This window comes from Brachyhypopomus gauderio, chromosome 1, assembly GCF_052324685.1.
Source record: "Brachyhypopomus gauderio isolate BG-103 chromosome 1, BGAUD_0.2, whole genome shotgun sequence".
Taxonomy (NCBI): domain Eukaryota; kingdom Metazoa; phylum Chordata; class Actinopteri; order Gymnotiformes; family Hypopomidae; genus Brachyhypopomus; species Brachyhypopomus gauderio.
In genome coordinates, this window is record NC_135211.1 from 16,644,812 (window position 1) to 16,664,811 (window position 20,000).

General features: G+C 46.1%; 1 protein-coding gene across 1 annotated transcript in view; it reads left to right on the forward strand.

Annotated features, from left to right (window-relative positions):
* Positions 1-20,000, forward strand: part of adcy7 (adenylate cyclase 7) — a 52,912-nt gene that overhangs the window by 17,874 nt on the left and 15,038 nt on the right. Inside the window, 12 exon segments of the mRNA XM_076999724.1 lie at positions 8,112-8,668; positions 11,461-11,658; positions 11,896-12,060; positions 12,304-12,453; positions 14,062-14,219; positions 17,431-17,542; positions 17,784-17,911; positions 17,998-18,156; positions 18,477-18,609; positions 18,986-19,174; positions 19,310-19,353; positions 19,564-19,625. Coding sequence (XP_076855839.1) covers positions 8,504-8,668; positions 11,461-11,658; positions 11,896-12,060; positions 12,304-12,453; positions 14,062-14,219; positions 17,431-17,542; positions 17,784-17,911; positions 17,998-18,156; positions 18,477-18,609; positions 18,986-19,174; positions 19,310-19,353; positions 19,564-19,625 — 1,663 coding nt within the window. The 5' untranslated portion in view covers positions 8,112-8,503.

The window sequence follows — 20,000 nt, forward strand, 5'->3', positions numbered from 1 at the left end:
GGAGAGTTGTCGGGCCACTTCTGGGTTGTACAGATAAAGATAAAACATAAGATTCCAGGTAAGTAACTGCAGACTATAGTAGTAAAAGATGTAGAGATCTCAGCTTCTCCGCAAACCCTGTGACTTCACTGCAATTTTCACCATCTCTGTATATAATGTTGGCCTGTGATGTGCCCCAGGGTGGTGTCTGCGGTTCATGTACAGTCAGTCTCCACCTTCTCTGACACTGTTGGGAGTTCACCTGTGGAATGACCCCATTGTGGTGTTACACACTCACCATTGTCTTTGTTTCCGAATGATAACAGTGGTGTGGTTGTAGGAAAACGCTGGTGGAACACGTTTCCTGTGAAGAGATGGTGTCCCTGTCTCTCCACGGCTGTCCCCGTCCCCCTTTCTCAACTTGATGAAAAAGCTGCAGAGTCAAAGGACCGTCGGGAAGTCCAGCTGAAGACCCACCAGGCCCGGTTCTGCTCGGCCCACCAGGCCCGGTTCTGCTCGGCCCACCAGGCCCGGTTCTGCTCGGCCTGGGCAGCCTGTAGGCACGTCAGTTTACAGACAGAAGTGCTTGTTTTGACTGCCATTGGACCATGGTGTAGAGGGGTTGTCCTTTCTGCACTGTATTAATTGGCAGCCATGCTGTATACGTCACTATAGTTTTAACTGTTAACGGTTTCATTTAGTCCCGGCACCCTGCTCCAGCACGCCCTTCACTGGGTGCCACAGGTGTGTGTAGCCCTGAGGGAGCCCCTTCCTGTCTGCGGGAAAGCCGCTGGTATCAGGTGCCAGGTATGCAGTTAGGCCTGCAGTGTAATGGAGACAGAAAGCAGTGTGGGGAGAGAGAGAGAGAGGGAGAGAGAGAGGGAGAGAGAGAGGGAGGGGGGATGGAAAAAGGGAGACAGAGGTGAGGAGGGAGTCTGAGCTACACACACTGAGCAGATGGTCCTGCGTGCCTGAGTGTGAACAAACACCATTACACTCCAGATCCTACAGTATTGCTTGATTGGACAGCCTGCCCTGGTGTAATACCACATGCGTGCGCACACACGCCAGCACTGTAATCTGCCTAATATGTCACTCCGTTTGTAGTTCATTAGAGGCTCATAAAAGCGCCATTTTGTCTAGAAAATGAGCCTGTTGTCAAGCAACAGCTGAGATCGGTGGAGTTTTCTACAGCACACTCGTGAGTCTGTGCTGAAGGACTGTCGGTCTCCGCCCAGCGTAGCGCTGCGTCCTGCGTACGCACACGGACGGAGCTGCTGCCCCAGCCGTGTGGAGGGAGCTGGCGTAGAGATCAGCAGTGATCATGGTCATGGCTGCTTGAGGATCCTGCGGTTAAGTGCTTTTCCACTGCGCTGATTGCCGGCCATGTTGGCTCTGTGATTGCCCCATGTGGTTAGGCCGGGGTGGGGGCGGGCGAGTGATTGCCCATGTGGTTAGGCCGGGGTGGGGGCGGGCGAGTGATTGCCCCATGTGGTTAGGCCGGGGTGGGGGCGGGCGAGTGATTGCCCCATGTGGTTAGGCCGGGGTGGGGGCGGGCGAGTGATTGCTGCCAACTGTTCTGATGGGGGAAGAAGGAGAGGGAGAGAGGGCTGTTGCACAAAGAGAGGTTTCTGAACAGGCACGCGCCGCTAGTGCCCCAGCCACACTTCCTGTGTTTATGATCAACTTTAAAACTGAACACTCGGATCAGCCTTGCTGATCAGGTTCACTTCTCAGGGGCTCTGCAGACCCTCTGTAGTGTACGCACTCCCGTCACCTGCGTGACTGTGGGGAGAATTCTTGCTCGGTTCAGTCTCGACCTGTTCGGTGTAATGCATCTATATCGGAGCTTTCCATGACGAGCCTGAGATGGCAGCAGGAGTGGTGCACAGAGAGGCCGTGTGCCCGTGATCTGGGTGTCGCTTGCCATCCATACCATCTACGATCCGATTAGCCCAGCAGAGACTTCAAAGAGCTCCAAGTCAGGATTAATCTACAAAGCATCATTTATGATTCTCGGGACCTTGAAGAAAGAATTGTGACACGGGGGGTGGGTGTTAATCCGCTTTGCTGGAGCGTGATGGAGATGAAAGGGCGTGGAGTTAGCTAACGAGCAAATATTTAAGCTTCGGTTCATCTTTATCAGATTATGCAGGGCAGCCGGCTCTTGTGCCAAGATGCTACTGTAGGCCTTGACGAGACCGCCAGCTGAAATCTAGCAGTGTACACCACTGCTGCACTAGTGAATCTTGGGAAATGTAGTTTAATGGTGTGAGCTGTGCAAACGTCAGTAATACTTGCCCTACACATTGGATGAGTTACATACATCCATGAAGTCCATCACAATCACATGGTGTACATGGTCCAGCCATGTTTTTTTTTTTTTTTGTCTCTATCTCATCGCAATATGTAGCAATGATTCATGGGAAGGTTTTGCCATTGAAATGGTTCATTCACAGTGACCGCCTTACAGAAGAGTTTGGTTTCATGTAACAGGTTACTTTTCACAAAACTCAAAACTAAATAAATGTTTGGCCCCACTCACTACTAAAATAACTACTTAAAACTTGTTATTATAAGATTACATTGCTTTATTTTATATCACACTTGGATGAAGGTCATTTTTGACCCATATGTGTAAATTCAATGTACTATTATAAAAACTAATTTTGTTCATGAAGTATTGAGGTAAAAATGAAAATAATGATCAGCAGTGATCAAAAACAAGAGATTTAATGAATACCTGGAATATCATATTGAATCATAAATTGAATAGATTTCAAAACACAACATAGAAAAACTCTGCCAGCATTAAATAACACAGGAAATGAATGCGGGTCCTTTTTCACCCATGTTGTGCTTTAGAGGGGGTAACACATATGTTGGGCATCAAAGGGCTATAGACACAAACACAGCTGTAAAAATGTATGTATATCCTGTTAGCTGTAATGAAATAAACTTTCACACTTTGATATAGACCTTCACCACCAGCAGCCCATGTAAACAACATCAGGTGGATGAATTTTTGGGAAGAATGTGGTCAGAATGGCTAATGAATGCCAGTAGGGGCATCTCACCATAGCGTCCAGTGCTACATAGCTTCCATGAGGTACCTCAACATACCTTTTATTCCTGAAGTTTTCTGTCTAGTGACTAATCACACAACCTCAAAAATTTGGCAAGACTTCACATTAATGTCTGGAACAAATTAATTTTGTATTCTGTATTAATGGAAAATCGCTGACTGCCTGTGGACATGAGGAGTTAGACAGTGGACGCTAATCAGTACTGAAAAATCACATCCAGTTACCTGGAGAGAGCAGTCATAGTCCAGCCCTCCATTGCTAGAAGGTTCACAGAATAGAACGAGACCATTTAGGAGACAGCCATCTTGTATCTAATTCTAAGTGTGAACCACTTTTATTTTTAATGATGCAGTTCTTTTCTTTTAAAGAATACTCTCATTTCTAAGCAAGCACATTTGAAGTACCTGTTGTGAGAAAACGGATGTTGTCTGGCGTCTGTCCTGGGGTCTGTCCTCAACTGTGGCAGGCCCAGAGAACTGCCCAGACACGACACCCCTGTGACTCAGACGTTCAGTGCTGTCTGTTATCTATGCCCACCATCAATAGTAAGCTGCACACATGCACGCACACACACACACCACACACACGGCTTTATCTGGCCTTGGCTGCAGAATTAAATACTGAATAAAACATTATTATATAACACATTGAATGAGCGCTTGAGCTTCAGATGTGAATGTTTTATTGGCATCATTCTTGCAGTTAAGACATTTTTTTTATTAGTTCACTATTTTATTGGTAACTTGTTGGTTTTCTAACAAGGCCCATTAGAGCCCTTGATTTGAATAGTTAAGATGATTTATTGATGCTTTGTGTGATGGGTGGCGTTTGACTATTGTGGTGTAGAGCTGTGTTTGGTCTGCTGTAGCATTTGTATGCCTGTTTTTTGTAGTCCAGTTGGCTGACGTTTGGCTGTGTTGTATTGAGATCTTCCAGGCAGTCAGCGGGCCATGTTGTAGGGCTGTTTTCCTGGTTGATTGCTTTGCATTCAGAGGGAAAGGCCATTCAGACAAAGCAGTGTCGTTACAGCTATTCAAGTCTGTGTGGAGAGACTACAGTCTATCCTCTCTCGTACGCACACACACACACACACTCTCTCTCTCTCTCTCTCTCTCTCTCTCTCTCTCTCTCTCTCTCTCTCTCTCTCTCTCTCTCTCTCTCTCTCTCACACACACACACACGGTCTCTCTGTCTGTTCTTGTTCCTTTGCCATAGTAACTTTAGAATAGTAGTATAAAAGCAGGTTGCTGGCCTTCATGTTGTCAGGCAGCCGCAAAACTAGTGTGTCTCTGTTTATGACCACACAGCCTCTCTCTCCAGTCCATCCTCTTGTTCTGTCTCTTCCCCAATATCTCTCTCTCTCTCTCTCCATCTCTTCACCTCCCCCTCCCACTCTCTCCTGCATTATCTGTACGTTCTCTTCTAATTCAATAGAATCGTCTGCCTGTTCCTCTGTTCAGAGAAATGGCTTTTGTCTTTGCTTCGCATCTCTCCATTTTGGCTCATAGTGGTGGAGCACTCTCCCTGTTGTTGGAATACTCTCATAATCTTGGAGCACTCTCCCTGATGTTAGAATACTCTCATAATCTTGGAGCACTCTCCCTGATGGCACAATACTCTCATAATATTGGAGCACTCTCCCTGATGTTAGAATACTCTCATAATCTTGGAGCACTCTCCCTGATGTTAGAATACTCTCATAATATTGGAGCACTCTCCCTGATGGCACAATACTCTCATAATATTGGAGCACTCTCCCTGATGTTAGAATACTCTCATAATCTTGGAGCACTCTCCCTGATGACACAATACTCTCATAATCTTGGAGCACTCTCCCTGATGGCACAATACTCTCATAATATTGGAGCACTCTCCCAGATGGCACAATACTCTCATAGTATTGGAGCACTCTCCCTAATGTTATAATACTCTCATAATCTTGGAGCACTCTCCCTGATGGTACAATAGTCTCATAATCTTGGAGCACTCTCCCTGATGTTGTTGGAATACTCTTAATAATCTTGGAGCACTCTCCCTGATGTTGTTGGAATACTCTCATAATCTTGGAGCACTCTCCCTGATGTTGGAATACTCTCATAATCTTGGAGCACTCTCTCTGATGTTGTTGGAATACTCTCATAATTTTGGAGCACTCTCCCTGATGTTGGAATACTCTCATAATTTTGGAGCACTCTCCCTGATGGTACAATAGTCTCATAATCTTGGAGCACTCTCCCTGATGTTGTTGGAATACTCTCATAATCTTGGAGCACTCTCCCTGATGTTGGAATACTCTCATAATCTTGGAGCACTCTCCTTGATGTTGGAATACTCTCATAATTTTGGAGCACTCTCTCTGATGATGTTGGAATACTCTCATAATCTTGGAGCACTCTCCCTGATGTTGGAATACTCTCATAATCATAGTGTGCTGTCCGTGGTGTTCGATTTCTGTCATTATCGTTGAGCGGACGGGCTGATGTTTGAATATTCTGCCTTGTGTCAGCGCTCTTCTGCTCTTTGTAAGAGTGTCTGCTAGTATCAGCTACCCAAACAGCTCAATAATGCGAATGCTAAGAGCAGCGGTGACACAGAAGGACACTTCATATGGCTTCTTTCAGCACTAATCAGTTGCCTCTGACGCTTACAGCTCTTCAGACATATTCCAAACATTGTGTTTAGATACGTCACTGCAACAGGATGGGATAGGACTTAAATGCTTTGGCAGTCTGCATATACTGGAAAAGGGCGGTGTGTGTGTGTGGGTGTGTGTGTGTGTGTGTGTGTTTCCGGAGATGTGTAGGTCAAGTTTGCTCTCTCTAGTATGAGCTGATGTTTACACTTGGCAATCTGCATCTGATTCAAACTGCATCTGATTCATTAATGTTCAGCAGTGAGTCAGAGACCTTTGAACCCCCTGCTATTCACTTTACATCCTAATTTGTCTGTCCTTTTCTCCAACACACACACACACACACACACAATCGCTCTCTCTCTCTCTCTCTCTCTCTCTCTCTCTCTCTCTCTCTCTCTCTCTCTCTCTCTCTCTCTCTCTCTCTCTCTCTCTCTCTCTCTCTCTCTCTCTCTCTCTCCTCTCTCCCTCTCCCTCCCTCACCCTGCCTTCCCCATTTTAAGTTGTTGGCTCTGCTCATCCATTTGAATAAGCATATAGTCTGATCACACCACATGCTCTGACATTAGTGTGGTTTTGTAATCACTACCCCAGCTTGACACTTTGTGTCCAGCTGAAAGTTTAATGCTTCTTAATGTTGTTCATTAATGCGTTCTTCTCCTTTAGCGATATAGGCTTTGGTTGGGGATGTGCTGGTTGGCCTTGGCTCTAAGAGCGAAGCCTCTCGTGCCCTGTGCTGACCCATTGCCCAGTCTTGACCACCACTGTTGCTACTTCCACCTGCCCCGTACTGGTCCCACATGGTCAGCTGGTACAGATCCGTATCTACATATGGGAGTGAATTGGTGTCTCCTGACACTGGTGTCTCAAGACTCCGGTTGTAGAGTAGAGTTTGACACTGGTGTCTCAAGACTCCGGTTTTAGAGTAGAGTAGAGTAGAGTAGAGTGAGATACCTTCCCTCACCATCAGAATGGAAGGGTTGAAGCTGTGGTTGCTTATGTGCAGTATTTGAATAGGTGTCTCATTTTTGGAGAGGTTGAAGGCAAATGATCACAGCTAATGTTCTAATGGGATAATGATCTGGCCCTTCACTACGTATTGTAAGCAGTAAATCTTCACATCTCCAGTAGGACCCTCAACACTGAACTCCTCTGAGCATGCACAACATCTGCTTCAACAGTGGGCTATGTGTGCTTCGGACGGCCTGCCGTGTGTGTGGGGCTCTGGATGCCGTTCTGGTCACATCCCAACCCCACTGTCATTCACCCTGCAGGTGCAGCGTGTGTGGTGGGTCTGTGTGTGGGTCTGTGTGGGCCACTGTGTAGCTGTTCACACCTGCAACGGTTCCAAAAACACGGCACACGCACACAGAGGCTGCAGTAAAGTCTTTTCTATTGGGCCACTAGTTAACACCCTTTATTTTAAGCACTGCTGAATTCTGTGCGTATGTGCATGCGTTGGCGTATTTGTGCATGTGTGTGTGGGCGGCTGTACTTGTGCGCATGTGTGGGGGAGTGTGTGCATGCTCTTATGTGCTGCTCTGAATATAGTATTGAAAGAGTCAGTGGGCAGTGGTTTGTTCATGTGAGGTTATGATCTCTCTCTCTCTCTCTCTCTCTCTCTCACACACACACACTCTTGCTCTCTCTCTCGCTCTCTTTCTTTCTCCATCTCTTTCTATCCCCCACTCTCCATTCCTCTCTCTCCCCATCTCTCTGTCCCTCCATATCTCTCTCTCCCTCCCTTCTCCATCCCCCCCTCTCTCTCCATCTCTCTCTCTCTCTCTCTCTCTCTCTCTCTCTCTCTCTCTCTCTCTCTCTCTCTCTCTGGGGGGTACATTTTCTCTTTGTTAGGAGACTGTCCTCATTAGTCAGTCTCACTGTGTTCATGGCTTTTGTCCATAAGTGCATCTGCCAAATCTTAGTAACATTCACTATAAACCAGACACTCACACATTTATTCATATGTGTGTGTGTGTGTGTGTGTGTGTGTGTGTGTGTGTGTGTGTGTGTGTGTGTGTGTGTGTGTGTGTGTGTGTGTGTGTGTGTGTGCATGCATACACTCAGGCAGTCAGCATTGGAAACTGTTGCTTGTAAGTGTGTAGTTTTTAGGCTGGTGGAGGAAATATTTTCCTGTACACTGAATTTGCACCTATGATATCTCCGGAGTACAGTCAAGATAACTGCTGGAGTGCAAGTCGAGCAATTTAAATAGACGTTTCTTTTGCGTGTATTTGTTTTATTTCTTCTTGCCTGCTTTTGCGTGTGTGTGTACATGAGCAAGTGGAAACAAGGGTCACAGAGAGGATAGAGAGGAGTTTTATGACCCCGTGACAAAAGCGAGTGCTAACAGCGAGAGTGAGGAGCAGCACCATTTCTGTCAGTGCACTAATTCACTCCTCATTCTCTTTCAGGAACCTGTGAGTCTGGGAAGTAACCTTGACGACCATCCTAACCTTCCTCATCCTTCAACGCTCCCTGCTCTGATTGGCCACCTCCACCGCCCATTGTAGTTGAACCTTGACGAGGGTTCGTCCCTCGGTCTGCCTTTACGGGAACGGGGCAGCTGTGAGGTGAGGAGGAGTGTGGAGAGGAGGGTAGAGCCCACAGGTGAGGAAGAGTGAGGTGTGTGTGGTACGTACAGAATGCCAGAGCAGGAGGAAGAGAGAGCTGAAACCCAGAGCCCTGGAACCTCGTAGGCACCCGCACCTCTCGTTTCTATGGTGATAGCTGCCTAGCCTTGCTCTTGCTGTGGAGAGGAGGAACTCGTCTGTGCCGATCCACCGCCGTACCCTGATTGGTCAGGATGCCGGCCAAGGGGAAGTACCTGCTGAACGAGCAGAAGGTGAAGCAGGAAGCACTGTACAGGAAGTTCTCCTGCATCAGCCAGTACCTGCCCCTGGTCATGCTGCTCGCACTGAGCGCGCTCACATGCGCTATGCTGCTGGTGCTCTTCTTTGGCCTGAAACTGGTGAGAGCACACACACACACACACACACACACACTTGCACACTCTTGGACCTACACACACAAACACCTGATTTAATTTGATATTTTTTGGTCTCTCTTGTTTAAAAATGTATTTTGTGAATGCCAGAAACACACAACTAAGGAGTTTGTACTTTGGTTAACATGGAAAAAATCACTCCTGAGACGTCGGAGTCTGCGGCTAGAGTGAAACTCGGCTGGCTGATCAAACCTCACAGCATACACCTGACCAACATGGTGGAGACTGACTAAAAGTCAGACCATCAAATTGGAGGTGTGAGGGGACAGACGGGGGACAGGGGACATGTCTGGACTGTCAGATCATCATACCTTTGGCCTTTTATTGACACCTGTAGTATGCAAATAACCCATATCACTTATTTTTATAATGTCAGCTGCATGCTCTGGTTGCTGCCCGGTTGGTAAAGGGTTTGTAGTGTGTTGCAGTGCCCATCACGAGATAGAAATGGACCGCAAAACACTGGCAAACGAGTTATTTTCTAGTAGTATATGATCAAGCCGTTACTGAAAAGCTTTAGAAATGTCATGCTGTGTTTTGAAATAAAAATAGCACAAAATGATTTCTGTTGATGGATAAGTTACGAAACTGACCAGCACTCTGGCTCTAAACAAATGAAATCTCGTGCCAAGATTTGTCTGCAATGTCTAACGTACTAATGCAGGATATGATTGGCGCCCAGTCTGTGAGTCGCCTCCTAGCTGCGGCTGGATGAATGTGGGACACCTGGCTACGTGCACTCAGTCTGAATGGACCACATCTCCACTGTGGAATTCAAACGCCAAGAAGGTGCAAAATAGCACTGCACTTTGGTGTCTTGGTAACAAGGCCCGCTATAATAAAAGTCCTCCTGCACCTCCACTGAGTACGTCACACAGCTTTCAGACGCTGCAGCGTTGTGCACCGGCAGTTTTACAAAGAAATTTTGCAGGATAATTGAGGTTTCAACTTGAACACACAAAAAAGGCCTGTTGCTATTGACATGGCAAGCTCTCAGATTATGCAATGTAATGTTTAGATTGAACGTTTAGTGAAGTAATCACTTGCTGGCTTTAGAAGACGCATAAAGAGTAAAAAAGGAAGTGATCTAGAGGACAACCTTGCAGGCAGTTAGTGTCTGCGTTCTAAACTTATGTTTTGAGTCTGTCATAAATAAAACTGGAGATTCGGTGTAGCTGCTATAGAACCCATGTTCAGTGTTCCGTCTGTGTTCAGTGTTCCGTCTGTGTTCAGGTAGTCCATTCCAGCCCACAGCAGCTCTGGGTCTGTTTACCAGTACCAGACGCTCTCGCCCAGCTCATTGTGCTGGTGTGCGTGGTTACTTTAGCCCTGTATGCCAAACGTGTTGATTTGTTAGAGACTCAGACTAACCCTATACCCAAGTGTAACCTTGGTAACTAAAGTTATGTTTTATGCGCTTTATGCGCTTTACTACTACTAATAAAAATAATGTCATGTCACTTTTTCGAGTTTGCACAAGGTAGCATTAACCCAGGCTTTCACTGGGCTTTTCCTACATAGTTAAATTACTACACACATGCACACAGTCTGTGTCTGAGCTATGCCACTTTACCTAACTGTGGTAATAAAGCGGGTCTGCTGATTGGGTGGTGGAGAGGAGTCCAGGCTGCTGATTGGGTGGCGGAGAGGAGTCCAGGCTGCTGATTGGGTGGCGGAGAGGAGTCCAGGATGCATGCTTGTGTAATGCCTTGTTCATCACTCACACTCTACAGCTGTGTGGTGCATCATCTGAGTTACTCAGCGCTAGCAGGCTTGGTGAAGAACACAGATAGGCTGTCTGAGTCTGTGCCTGTGCATGTGCGTCTTTGCATGCATGTTTCTTCTCCTGTGTAAATCCTCTCAACGGCTCTTCTCTCTAGTTTCTCTCTGTAGGAGGACATGAATCTGTGTGTATTATAAAGCATGTGTCTGTTCTTCAGTTAAGCCACTTTCGTCATAAAGCAGGCGGTGAGCATACTGAGGGCCCAGCCTGTTCAATAACTCCAGAGCTCCATCGAGATTCATGGCAAAGGGTCGACCACACAGTGAGATGGTCCAAGAGAAGTGAGAAGTTCTGAGTGTTTGCGTGTCATGAGAGCTCATGTAACATCTGAACGTTCCTGGGTGTAACACACATTTGTATGCTTGCTGAACTAACTAGTGGAACTGTAATGGCCCATAATTCATCTGCACATCTTTCTTTGTTAGAAAGGCACTTGAGGTTCTCATTGTGAGGGGCCCTTTCTACGCCTACTAGCACATATTTGTTCTCACACAGTTTGCACATACTGCAAACCACTGGGCATGTTACGCAGCCTCCCAGAGAGAGGCTTAGTTGTGTGTGTGTGTGTGTGTGTGTGTGTGTGTGTGTGTGTGTGTGTGTGTGTGTGTGTGTGTGAGAATTGATTTCATGTTTAGGTCATCTATTTATTTAAATGTTTTTATTCAACTTCTCTTTTTAGCTCAAACCTTCTTGAGATGATTGGGACATAATGACATTTTGCATTTATTTCTGTAAAGTAAAGTACACTGAACCCTTGTCATGTATGACGAGTTCAATAACAAAACTGGCCTGCCTGTTTTGCACAACCAGTGCTGAAGTGAGAAAGATTATTCTGTTCTTGATCATTTGATTTTGTGTGTGTGTGTGTGTGTGTGGGTGTGTGTGTGTGTGGGTGTGTGGGTGTGTGGGTGTGTGGGTGTGTGTGTGTGTGTGTGTGTGTGTGTGTGTGTGTGTGTGTATGTGCTCTTGTCAGAATGTGCATGAGCATGTGCTGTTTGTGGGGGTGGTGAGTGGGGCGCTGTGTGTGTTCGTTGCCGTGTTTGTGCTGGTGTGTGCGGAGGCTTTTTCTCAGAGATGGACAACATTGCTGGGTGTAGTCGTGTGGGCCACACACCTCACTATGGGCTTCACGTTCATCTACAGCCAAAATGTGATTCAGCCTTGGGACCAGGTAACGGTCCCATGCACGCGCGCGCACACACACCACACACACACACACCCACACCCACACACACACACACACTCAGTCTACACCTTGGAGAATTGCTATTACTTCATATCACTGATATGAAATCAAACAATTAGATGCAATTAAAGCTTGTGACTTTAAATTTGAATTGGGAATTTAACTTTGTTTCGTGGATGAGAATGGATCCTGCTGGGACCGACCTTTGTGTCTCTGGTTCAGGTTCCATTCTTCCTCTTCATCATCATCACGGTGTTCACGCTGCTGCCCTTCCACATGTGCTATGCCATCGTCCTCAGCGTCCTGTCCTCTCTCTCGCACCTCATCGCCCTGGCACTGCACTTCACCTTGGTTAAGCCCGCCTCCGACCATCACCTCATCAGTCAGGTAAGGACATCACTTGATTGACAGTCACCCGCAGCCAGTCTGTGAACAGCACCATGCAAACAATGTACAGTGAGTGCAGCAGTGTGGGCATGGAGTCAGAATCAGTGACGACTTTTCCAGAATGTTCTGCCCGTAGAACCTGCAAATATATTAGTGAACTTGCACAGTCTTTAGACAAGTCTCCCCCCCCCCCCACCACCACCACCCTCTGTCACGGCCCCCCCGTCTCTGTCTCCCTGTCAGCTGATGTCCAACGTGGTTGTGTTTGTTTGTGGGGGTGTGGTGGGAGCCTTCCACAAGTTCCTGATGGAGAAGACACTCAGACAGTCGTTCCAGGACACACTCCGCTGCCTCAGAATCCGCATGAAACTGGAGATTGAGAAGAGACAACAGGTATATGTGAAGTAGACCCACACACACACACACACGCATGTATACACACACACACACACACACACACACACACAGATACACACTGACACATACACAACTCTTATATGACAGCAACACACACACTGATGCATTTACTAACTGCTCCAAATAATTTATATAGGGCAGTCATGGCCTGGTGGTAGGGAACTGGTCTTGTGACCGGAGGGTCGTAGGTTCGATTCCCAGACCTGAGGCCATGACTGAGGTGCCCCTGAGCAAGGCCCTTAACCCTCAATTGCTCACTTGTATAAAAATGAGATAAAATGTAAGTTGCTCTGGATAAGGGCGTCTGCCAAATGCCATAAATGTAAAATGTAAAAATGTAAATTTATACGGTATTCAATATTCACTGGGCTCTTCTGCTGTTCAATATTCACTGGGCTCTTCTGCTGTTCAATATTCACTGGGCTCTTCTGCTGTTCTATATTCATTTCCAGTTCAGTGGCCATTAACTGAACAGAGCAGAATGAGGATACGCCTGCCTATCTGCTCAACTAAACAGTGGCGTGTGTGATTCATTTCAGATGGATTTTCATGTCTTGATTCTGTTTGTTGTTTGAGACTCTAAAGAAGGGGCAGGGGGAGAGGACACTGAAGCGTTGCTAGGCAGACAGAATGGATTAGAAGGGTGGGTGTGTGTGTGTGTGTGTGTGTGTGTGTGTGTGTGTGCGCAAGCATATCTCTCATAAAACTGAACCAATTTAAGTTGATCACTGTACAGCCATGTTTTTTGTAAATGTCCATATGGATACGAAGAGCATGTAAACCAAATAAATTTTTTTCACTCACTCACCCCCCACCAGCACACACACACACACACTCACTCACCGTTTGTCCTTAGAAAACGTAGGTAGGAAAGGGTACAGGCAATCCTCTGTTCTGTTGGAAGATTAGATCTGACCATCTCCTGTTACTCCAGCGGAACGTAAAGGAGTGTTTCGTGTCTAAGACCAGCAGGAGGGCAGAGGTGGAGGGGGTGGAGCCTGCAGGAAGGCCCCGCCTTCAGTAGAGGGGCTTGACCATGCGCTAGGGTTAGGCACATGAACCCTGTCAGATCTGACCCAGTGGTGTCCGTCTACGTGCACCCTGTTTCTGGAAACAAGGTCTCCACAATTAGGAATTGAGTTTGTGGTACTTAAGTCAGCCTTGACAGCAGAGCAGAAATAAGTATATAAAATAGAATTAGCCATGTAAGTTAACCCTGGTCCCCTTGGTAACACCACTTGTTTCAGCATCTGCTAATAGGCCGGGCCTCCCTTGGGCTGGAACTCTTAGCTGTAGTCCTGCTGAACTACTGAATTATTACTGAAATTATACTGAAAGTATTAGTCATTCTTCATTCTTGCAATTCTTTAATAAGGTATTGGCTCACAGCTGAGGTTTTTTGAAGTTCTTTGTGTTGTGCTTCCTGTCCTTTCTGAAGGATCCCTTCGTTAATGCAGTCACAACATCGGGGGTGTGTGTGTGTGTGTGTGTGTGTGTGTGTGTGTGTGTGTGTGTGTGTGTGTGTGTGTGTGTGTGTGTGTGTGTGTGTGTGTGTGTGTGTGTGTGTGTGTGTGTGTGTTTCAGGAAAGCTTGCTGCAGTCAGTGCTACCTGTGTATATTTCCATGGAGATGAAGCTGGCCATAATGGAACGTTGTAAATGCAAAGATAAGGAGGCGCATCAACGGCTGGTCAAAGACAATAACTTCCACAGCCTCTACGTCAAGAGACACGAGAACGTCAGGTGAGAGTACACACACACACCTGCCATGTCAGGTGTACACACACACACCTGCCATGTCTTATTATCTGAATTTCTGTCAACATAGGATTCATTGTGTGTTTATAATTCTAACAGACAGACCAAAGAGAGGCGTGTGTGTGGGTGTGTCACAGCCACTCGTAGCCTAATATCCTGATCCCAGACTCACTACAATGGGCCCTTCAGCGGCTCAGATCATCAGATGTCCTTCATGACCCTTGACAGTGGACAGTGAGACCCTCACTGACCGCCTAAGGGTTTCATATCTGTCTCCTCTTGTCTGTGCCATCTGTCTGTCTGCTTGTGATGTCCAGTTTTCAGGACACATTCGCCTGTAGCAGACGAGATCACTCCGTCTCCCGGGCATGCATGGTGCTAGTCCCCTGGTTGGCGGCCCAGCTTTTGTCTTTTAGAGAGTCGCTGACATCTGTGGTTGCTCTGTTTCGGAACTGTTCATTTGGAAAGTTAAGACCTATACTTCGCATTTCAGTGGATTTTTAGTGAGTCATGGAAGAGACATAACAGTAATTGTGTCTGTCTGTCTGTGTGTCGAGGCAGATAGTTTGAGAATTCTCTGAACTCATGCCTACTTGTGGGGGTGTGTATCATACAAACCCTCTTCTATGAGGTGAGAGAAGCTATGAGCCAGCACATCTGAAAGCTTTTATCCAAACACAGTCTGTAAGGAGCTCATATTTCTGACTCTTCCCAGTCAAACATGTCTTTCCACTAACCACAAAACTGAACTGGTCTTATTTTACACCTTTTATCCCTTTTCCCCATAAAAGTGTTTAACGTTGACTTCATTGCCTTACTTGTATCACTCCCATCCCATTACACGAGCTGACTAAAGACATGCTCCCAGAAACACTGTCTGCTAAAAGCTTTTTATTACTTAGCATATATATCAGCTGTCTGCTCTCAAAACCATGGTGTGTCTTAGCAACACTACAGCAGATCCTTTTTGCTTTCCAATAAGCACAGAAAGGGGGACAGTCCTGTTTTTCCCACAGCTCTGTAGATCTCATGGATTAAGGATATACTGATAGGATATACACGTAACATCGAATGTCATATAGCAAAATTATGTCACCTTCAAATGAATAAAATGATTAATTACCAAAAAGCCCATAAGCCTCTATGCCTGGATCTCCATGCAACATGCAACATCTGCGGTGAACCTGCTGTGGCCACACGCTATGTCTCCAGAGGGACGTTGGTGTTGTAATGAGTCCACCGGGGTTTGCCTAAGCTCTGCTGGGCTATACTGCTGTGGATGTACTGGTCAGGACGAGTGGGGTGTGGTGGCAGCCTTGTGTTAATTGGAATAAAGCAGATGTAATTCCAACTTCTTTATTCGGCCTGAATGTTGAATTAGCCTTCAGTGAAAATCAGATGCTCTGATGGTAGATGAGTCCACTTGAGTGCCATGAAGCCCTGAGTAACGTTGGATTGTCAGAGGGTTTGAATTGCACTCTTCCAGCCTGGACAAATCCCGCAACGTACAACCATCCCGAGCAAAACTGCTCTTGAAGTCTGACGTATTCAGTCTTGCTTGGGTTGGCGTCAGCGTCCCGCCAAGAATGCGCCCCTCCCCCAACCTCAGACTCCAGACGACCAGATGAACACAGCTGTTCGGTGGACTGACCTGATCTTGTAAATTGATCTGGATTTGGAAAACATACTGCAGTATTGAGAAGGTCAAAGATTTTTAATCATTCAGATCTTTCATATTCAGTTCTAATCAGACAGCCAAAGGCCATCAATAGACATCTGTTGTTGCTATTATCATTAAATTACACAGTTGCTAAAAGGCAGGGCTGGGGAGCCTTGTTATGCACCAAGAACCAAATTAATATTCACATCTCTGGTCGCAGGCCACAGACTGCAGTAAAGCTGTGAGAAAGGCTCGTGTTCTGGAAGTAACATTCTGGAACTAACGTTCTGGATGTAACGTTCTGGAACACTTTCAGATGTTTTTTAGAGCTGGTGCTTGGGGCACAACAGGCACATGCTTTCGTAATCTCACCTTCGCAACCTCACCTTCGTAACCTCACCTTCGCAATCTCACCTTCGCAATCTCACCTTCGCAACCTCACCTTCGCAACCTCACCTTCGCAACCTCACCTTCGCAACCTCACCTTCAGTCTGTCTGTGATCAGTTAGCCCAAAACCCTCTGCTGCCACACTGTCCAGCACCAGTACCAGGTTCTGCAAAGAGACCTGTTCTGCAGTAAGATTATTCTTGAACACCACAAATGACTCTCTTCTCATACTGTTGCTTATAGAATGCCATAATTTGCGTGTTTGGGTGGTGTGGTCTCATTCAATATTGCTTTCCTTGAAAACGCCGAGGGCTTCTCCACAAACTATGCGCTGGTGTTCCTTTCACCGCAGTGAAAAAGAAAGGAAGAAGAAAAAGAAGGAAAACTCAGTTGTCTGTTCTCGACTTTCCATTGCTTGGCCATTTTGGCAGACTAGAGCTCAATGATGCCAAATGCACAACTTATAAAATCAAACTACACTCACAGTTCTTGCTGGATTACCTGAAATGTGCTCATTTTATTTGCATAACAATTAATGGTTGTTGCATAAAGCTGAAACATGTTATCAGGGAACTATCTGTCAGGTCACAGCTGAGTGGTAAGCCAATCTTCACCCCAGTCTAAGGGATTGCATAAATAACAAATCTTTCTCTCCATTTCTAAGATATTCTTGGAGAGTATTTTCCATAGTTAGAGAAGCAGGCATCAAAGAACTGCAGTTACCTGGAGTAAACTCACAATGTTCATCCAACCCTTTTGTGAGGTCACAGATATTTGTCCAACCCCTTTATGATATCACAAAGGGGTTGGATCAATATCTGTGATTTCACAAAGAGATTTGACCAAAATCTGTGATCTCACAGATATTTGTCCAACCATTTAATGAGGTTGGTTCCCACCTAACAACTGGCAAACATTTCCCTCATGTTTTTTCTTCTCACTGAACTGGAAAAACAGTGCATGTGAATGAGAGTATGGCATCAACAATCACATTCTAATCTTCAAAGCATGTAATTAAATTATGTACTTGTATAATTATGTAATGATGTCTCTCTCTCTCTCTCTCTCTCTCTCTCTCTCTCTCTCTCTCTCTCTCTCTCTCTCTCTCTCTCTCTCTCTCTCTCTCTCTCTCTCTCTCTCTCTCTCAGTATCCTGTATGCAGACATTGTTGGCTTCACCCGGCTGGCTAGTGACTGCTCCCCCAAAGAGCTAGTGATAATGCTGAATGAGCTCTTTGGAAAGTTTGACCAGATTGCAAAAGTGAGCAATGATACTTCTATTATCACTCATGTCTAGTGATTGGTTTGTGAATTAGTGCATTCAGTCTGTCTTGCATTGACTATAATCCCATGTTTTTTCAAGTTTAGTCATTTGCAATAAGTGATGATCAGTAGTACCATTGTAATTATTTATGTCTTGAGTTCTCATTTAGATGACCTGAACTCTGATGTGTGTGTGTGTGTGTGTGTGTGTGTGTGTGTGTGTGTGTGTGTGTGTGTAGGAGAATGAGTGTATGAGGATAAAGATCCTAGGTGATTGCTATTACTGTGTGTCTGGGCTACCGGTGTCTTTACCCAAACACGCTAGGAACTGTGTCAAGATGGGTTTAGACATGTGTGAGGCTATTAAGTAAGTTTACATACACATACAGTTTATTTACACTTGTACTGTGACTGAATATGCAATTAAAAATGTTATGCGATTTTCAACTGTAGGCTTGTTCGGGATGCAACAGGTGTGGATATTAATATGCGAGTGGGCGTGCACTCTGGGAATGTGCTCTGCGGTGTGATTGGTCTACGCAAATGGCAGTTTGATGTCTGGTCACATGATGTTACTTTGGCCAATCACATGGAGTCTGGTGGTTTGCCAGGGTATGTAGAGGAAACGAACACATGCTCACACCAACCTTAAATGTACCCGTGTTCGAATGAGAGTTCAGTTAAATTTCTGCTTCACTACTCAATCCAATTTGCATTCTAGAAAACAATACTTCCTATAATTTCTGACTTCCCATAATTCCTGAGTGTTGCTATAATTTTAAAGGCTATAATTTAAAATTTTAAATTTCTTTGAAGCGTAATACATACATAGTCAAAGCAGAGGAATTAGAATGAAAGCTGTCTTCCTTACTTGATTACTTTTAAACCTGTAAGTTGGTTTCCTTCTGTTGGCTTGGTGCGGTCGGGTCCAGACGGGTGCACATCACCGAGGCGACCCTGAAGCATCTGAACAAGGCCTATGAGGTGGAGGAGGGTAACGGCCATCTCAGAGATGCCTACCTGAAAGAGCTCAACATCAAGACTTACCTGGTCATAGACCCCCGGGTCAGTACAAACACACACACACACACACACACACCCACACACCCACAACCCAGTGCTCTCTAGCTGAAAGAGCTCAACATCAAGACTTACCTGGTCATATACCCCCGGGTCAGTACAAACACACACACACACCCACAACCCAGTGCTCTCCAACTGAAAGAACTCAATATCTGGACTTACCTGGTCAGTACCACCAGTTAAAGATCTTGACTGAGCTCAAATACACATCTTGTATTACGTTTTGAAGCTTTTTGGATATAAAAAATATATAGATATGGAATAAACAAAAACATACCGTTGGTCATTTGTGTGTGTGTGTGTGTGTGTGTGTGTGTGTGTGTGTGTGTGTGTGTGTGTGTGTGTGTGTGGCGTGCAGTCTAAGGACCCAGCCCAGAACACTCGCAGCATTCCTAAGCAGCGCGTGAATGATGGGCTGAAGATGCGTGCATCGGTGAGAATGACCCGCTACCTGGAGTCCTGGGGGGCTGTGAAGCCCTTTGCCCACCTGCAGAGCAGAGAAGGCTTCATCACTGATGCCATGGTCAACTGCAAGACACGCTGCAAGGTGTGTGACCCCTCTCCCACGCATGCGCACACACAGCCATGCACATGAACAGTTGCATGAACAGAACATTTGTTGCAGTACGTTCATGAGAATTAATGAGAGTCTGTTGTGAATTTTCTTTTTGTTCCTGATCAGGACATCCCGCTGAGACCCTCTGCACCCCTGAAAATCACAGAGAGGTGAGGAGTACACTTGGGAGCAGTGTGTGTGGCGCTGATGTGTGTGGGTGTGTGACGGAAGACAAAACCAGCCTTGACCCTAGACCACTGTGTCTGTCTCGCTTGCGCGCTCTCTCTCTCTCTATCTCTCTCTCTATCCCTCTTTCTATCCCTCTCTCTCATGTTTTCTAAATGGTTTTATAAAGTTGACTATCTCACTGTCCCTGGCAGCTTTGATGAGTCTCTTGAGGAACCCCTCCCCCCGCGCCCGCCCCCTCCTTCAACACCAATAAGTGAGTGGAGCCATTTTGGTTCGGCCATTTTGGTTCTCCTGGGGTTACGGTTTCAGAACTAACAATCCAATCTCTCACTGAGCTTCTGCAACTGGACCCACAGCTAGCATGAACTCCTAACAGTCACTTTTGCACTGGAGAGAGGGCCTCTGAGCCCCCACATGGTTTCTGCACAATGTTAAGATGGGAGAAAGTGGAAAGTGTGTGTGTGCATGTGTGCATTAGGGTGTAGTGTGGGTGTGGAGGTGTGTATGTGTGTGTGTGTCTCAGGAAACGACTATTTCCCTTCTAAGCTGTATCGGGGAGCCCCACTGGCTCTCTCTGGGATTTAAACTAACACAGGGCATCCTGCATGCCATTCTGCAAATGCATTCA